The 5,304-nt window shown below is 53.1% G+C and overlaps 1 protein-coding gene across 1 annotated transcript; it reads right to left on the bottom strand.

Moving 5' to 3' along the window:
• Window positions 1-2,555: 2,555 nt before the first annotated feature.
• LOC122899825 (colipase) lies at window positions 2,556-5,083 on the bottom strand. Its single transcript, XM_044237956.1, has 3 exons — window positions 4,948-5,083; window positions 3,261-3,383; window positions 2,556-2,806 (listed from the first exon to the last, which is right to left on the bottom strand). Exons 1-3 carry the CDS (start codon window positions 5,029-5,031, stop codon window positions 2,675-2,677), a joined length of 339 nt encoding a protein of 112 aa, XP_044093891.1. The 5' UTR covers window positions 5,032-5,083; the 3' UTR covers window positions 2,556-2,674.
• Window positions 5,084-5,304: the final 221 nt, after the last annotated feature.

Genomic DNA, 5,304 nt, shown 5'->3' with positions numbered 1-5,304 from the left:
GGGCTCGATCTCACAACCCTCAGATCAACAACCTGAGCCAAAATCAAGAGGAAGACACTGAACTGACTGAACCACCCAGGCATCCCTCCTGCCATCAGAGGACATCTTTGTGGGAATTAGACAATGAAGACTCTTCTGGGTTCCAGGCTTGGTGAGAGGAAGGTGCTTTTGAACAACAACAACAGGACAACAAATGCTCCTTTTCTCCCATCAGTCTTGTATTAGTGCAGAAAAACAAGAACCACTCCAAAGAGTTCAAGTAGAAAGGATTTAATACTTTATTAAAGGAACAGGGGGTGGGATCTTTGCCTTTTGCTTCCCACAGAGCCCAACTTCTCACTCATCCCGGGAAATGAGGGACATTTCCTTTGAGTCCTTCACAGTCTGTAACACAGTGCTGGACACTATGGTCATTCGGATGTGTGAAGAAGCAAATGAATACAGATTCCACCCAAATGAATACAGATTCCACCCAAGGAGTATGACCCAACCCTGTCTCGGGCCTGAGACTCCTACTGGGTTACGGTACTGAAAGCTACTCTGGGACACCTGGGGGGCTCAGCCCATTAAGTGTCTGTCTTCAGCTCAAGTCATCATTCCAGGGTCCTGGGATCGAATCCTGCATGGGGCTTCTTGCTGAATGGAGAGTCTGCTTCTCCCTCTGCCCCTCCCTCATCATTCCTTCTCTCTCTCTTTTGCAAAAATAAATAAAATTAAAAAAAAAAAGCTATTCTGGTTGAGCCCTCACTTAGGCATGACAGACACTTACTTGGGTCCCCAGCAACCATTGCTCACCTTGCTTGCTCACTGAACCCCGGTGCTGTTGGGGTAGTACTGTGGCCAGCCCTAGGAGAGGGCTCATATAGTCTAAGCCAGTCATGGTGATCCCATACCCTCTACCCAGCACTTGCTTTTCCCACTTCCCTTGGGGCCAGAGGTGGTCATGTGACCCAGTTGGAGACATTCCGATAAGGAGAGGTCAGCCTGGAGGCTTTTGGGCAAAATAAGAAGGCCTGCTAAGAGAAACACTCTGCCTTCACCCCTCTGTACACCCACCCTCTACTCTATGCTTCCTAACTTTGAATATGGGGGGAGAACATGACTTTAGGAGCTGTCGGAAAGGCACCTGCCAGTTGAGAGGAGGTTCGAGAATGGCAGGGCAGCCAGCATCCAAACGGATGCCCCACTTCTACCTCCAGACGTCTGGATGTGTGGGAAATTTGTGTCCCTAAGTCATTTAAGCCATGATGACATGCACTTTTTGTTCCCTTCAGGTAAATCCAGTCCTACCTCAGAAACCTAATTCATTGACCATGAGCTACAAAATCCTGACGCTGGGAGAACATGTCCATTTTAACTAGCTCATTTTCTTCTTCTTCTTTTTTAAGATTTTGTTTTGTGACAGAGACACAGCGAGAGAGGGAACACAAGCAGGGCGAGTAGGAGAGGGAGGCTTCCAGCAGAACAGGGAGCCAGATGTAGGGCTCAATCCCAGGCCCCTGGGATCATGACCTGAGCTGATGGCACTTAATGACTGAGCCACCTAGCTGCCCCTTACTCTCTTACTTCTTTGTGTGAATCTTCTCTCCTGCATCCCCATTGAGGGTCTGTGAATTTCCACTTGCACAGCTCAGTGGCGGGGACCTCAGTAATGCCTAAGGCAACCCAGGCTTGGTGGCTCCAGGGGCTATAACATTTTTGTACTGAACCAAACCCAAGGGGCACCTGGGTGACTCAGTGGGCTAAAGCCTCTGCCTTCGACTCAGGTCATGATCTTGGGGTCCTGATATTGGGCCCCAAGTAGGGATCTCTGCTCAGTGGAGAGTCTGCTTCCCTTCTTCTCTCTCTCCCTGCTTCTCTGCCTACTTGTCATCTCTGTCTGTCAAATGAATAAATAAAATCTTTTAAAAAAACCACCCAAATTCCCCACAATTCCACTCATTTGTCTTAGTATGAGTAATTGAGAAAGAACCAGGAATTGTAGAAAGGGTAGGGGATGGAGTTTGATGGATGTAGTGCCAACTTTTTCGAATTATGTGACATTGAGAAATTTACTGAACCTCTCTGAACATTAGCTAATCTAGACAGTCAATAAATTCTGCCTCCTAGATCATTGTGAGAATTTGCTAGCACAGAGTCAGCCCCCAGCCTTTCAGTGGTCTGAGCCCCTAACACATGGGTTGTGTCAGCTTGGGAATTGGGCCCAGAATGGAGGCATGAACCCAGGACAAGGACTGGGAAGTTTTTATGCAGGGCAGGAATATGGGCCATTCTAACTCCCTACTAGAAGTGTGTGCATGTGTGTGTGCGCACATGAACCTGTCTGAGAACTTGAGGGCCAAGGAGGGCATTCCAGGGAGGTGTGATTGAGCCCCAGAGGGAGAGATTCCCAGTGTGGCTGGTTCACAACCTTGTCTCCAGGCTGTCCAGCCTCTCCTCACCTGGTCCCAGACCCATCTGTCCTTCGCCCGACTTGACACCTGCCTTGATGAGACAAAGGCTTGATGTGACATCAAGGAAGACATTGATTCAGCAAGAACATTCAGGAGCCCAGGGAAGGTTGCAGGAAGAGCTTTAATTGCTGATAATCCAATCAGAAAAGGGAGGTGCTGGTCAAGGGGGCGTGGAGGGACAGCCAGGGAGAGGTGGTCGGGAGGAGCATCCTTCAGGGGTTTTACTCCCTGGAGCGGCCGGCATCGAGGCAGACACCGAAATTGGTATTGGTGATGGAGCCCACGATGGTCTTGTCCACCTCACAGGTCAAGCCCCGCTCACAGGGACACTTGTAGTAAACCCCATAGAGCGTCTGCAAAGACACAGAGCCAGTGGAGTCACAGGCTGGTGGGGGGCTCCTTTGGGCATAGCCCTCCCACGGGGGCCTGACCCTGAGAACACCAGGCCTGCGTCCCTTTTCAGTCTGTCTCCTCCCGACTGCGACGCAAGGGGGCGCTGTGGGACCGGAGGACGCAGATTCTGGTTCCTACTCCGCCTCATTTGCGCTTACTAGCTAATCTCCCTGGGGTAGACTCTATTTACCCATGCGCGAAATGGGCATGACAATCCCCGCCCGCACCCACCTCACTGGTCAGTTGTGAGGATCAAAAGAGTTGAGCGGATGGGAAAGTGCTCTGAAGCCTGTTGACCTCCCCCTCTTAATCGCAGCGTTCAGTGTCCGGGCTCCCCCTCCCCCATCCCTGATCCTACTTCCAAGCCAGAGGGCCCTCCTCCTCTGAGCTGTCCCCCTTCCCGCCGGCACCTACCTTGGCAGAGCACTCGCTGTTCTCGCTGGCCTTGGGCGCGCAGCGGGCCAGGCTCAGCCCGGTGTCCCGGTGGCAGCACTTGCTCTTGCACTGGGCGCTGTTCAGGCAGAGCTCGCCGTCTTCCTGCCGGGCGGGGGAGTGGGGGCGGAGTTAGCCCGGGACCCCTCCCCCCGCCTTGGTCCCGCCTCTGTCCCACCCCCCCACGCCACGACCCTCTACTGCTGACAGTGCCTCCCCCGGTGCGGACATGTGTAGAGGAAGCCGTGTGGGGGGATGGCGGCCAGTGCGTCCCCCCTCCGCCCCCAGTCGTGGGAGAAGCGGGTAGGGTCGTGGCTGCGAAACGGGACACGGGTTCTAGTACCCGTGGCACTGCCAGCTCCCTGGGTAATCCTGGGCAAGTCACGCTCTGCCTCAGTGTTCCCTTGGAATGTGCACTAGTGACCCAGAACAGGGTCTCCAGACCTTGGATCCCGCCTTCCCCTGATGAGTCTATGGAGGTGGAGGACCACATCCCTGGAAAACTCCCCGCTCCTTGGACAAACTTTTACCTACAACCTCAGGCGGAACCTGGCCCCTCCGAGCTACCCAAGGCCCTGAATTAAGAACCTTTGGGTAGGGACGCCTGGTTGGCTCAGTTGTTAAGTGTCTGCCTTCTGCTCGGGTCAGGATCCCAGGGTCCTCGCAGCGAGCCCCGCATCGAGTCTCCTGCTCAGCGGGAAGCCTGCTTCTCCCTCTCCCACTCCCCCTGCTTGTGTTCCCTCTCCTATCTCTCTGTCAGAAAGAAAGAAAGAAAGAAAGAAAGGAAAGAGAAAAAGAGAAAGAAAGAAAGAAAGGAAGGAAGGAAGGAAAGAAAGAAAGAGAGAAAGAAAGAAAGAAACCAACCCCTGGGTACAGAGGAGGCAAGGGACAGTGGGAGAGCAGGGCTCTGGGGCCATCAGCCAGGGCTCCCCCATCCCTGCTCAATGCTTTCCAGCGGCATGACCTCAGGCAGGTGGCCTCACCTTTCTCTACAACTGCTTTCCATCTGCAAAGGGGTTTGATGCTAATAGTAGTAATCTCGAGTGCTTAGTATGAGAACCAAATGAGTAAACGTTCCTGAGGCCTTTGGAACAGTGTGTGTCACTGAAGGTCAGAAGTCACAGTCACTGGGGAAGCTTTTTAAACTTTAGCTGGACCTTCTGAGACAGAGTTTCCAGCACAGGGACCTAGGTGTTTTTTTGTTTGGTTGTTTGTTTTAAAGATTTTAATTATTTATTTGACAGGCAGTGAGAGAAAGAACACAAGCAGAGGAATGGGAGAGGGAGAAGCAGACTTCCTGCAGAGCAGGGAGCCTGAAGCAGGGCTTGATCCCAGGATTCTGGGATCATGACCTGAGCTGAAGGCAGATGCTTAACCACTGAGCCACCCAGGCACCCCAGGGCTCTGGATTTTTATAAAGCTCCCTCAGCCAGGTCCAACCACTGCTCTGAGCATGCTCCCTGTTGATCAGCTTAGTCTGAGCCGCCCACCCCACCACCACCACCCCAGCGGGGAAGAGGCACAGGGTAGACCTAGGCAGTAAAGGGAGAGATGCCTCACCTCTAGGGATCCAGGCAGCCCCAGGGTGGAGACGTTAGAGGTTAAGATCTAAATTTTAAAAATCCCCACCTAGATCTTCAGACGACTCCTCCCCCGACAGCCATCTTACCAGATTGATAATGATGCCCCGAGGGTCAGGAACTGCATAGACCACTGCAAGGGCCACGAGCAGAAGGACGAGGATCTTCTCCATGATGAACGGGCACAGCTGGGACAAGTGGCAGCTGGCGGGTCAGGTGGCAGAAGATAGCCCGCTAGGGTTTGCGGAGCTATAAAAGGGGCTCTGTCCACATGTGACCCACCTTCCCCAACCCACGGGGTTTGACGTGAACAGAGGCCCAGCTGTGGCCAATCTGCTGGGGGGAGGGTCCTGATAAAGCCACTGGGCGGCACTGTGCACCTTTTGTGTGTGTGTGTGTGTGTGTGTGTGTGTGTGTATGTGTGTGTGTGTGGTGATGCTACATCA

Source organism: Neovison vison, chromosome 1 (genome assembly GCF_020171115.1).
Source record: "Neovison vison isolate M4711 chromosome 1, ASM_NN_V1, whole genome shotgun sequence".
NCBI lineage: Eukaryota > Metazoa > Chordata > Mammalia > Carnivora > Mustelidae > Neogale > Neogale vison.
Note: the sequence above shows the minus strand (reverse complement) of the source record. Positions and strands in the feature narration are given on the sequence as shown.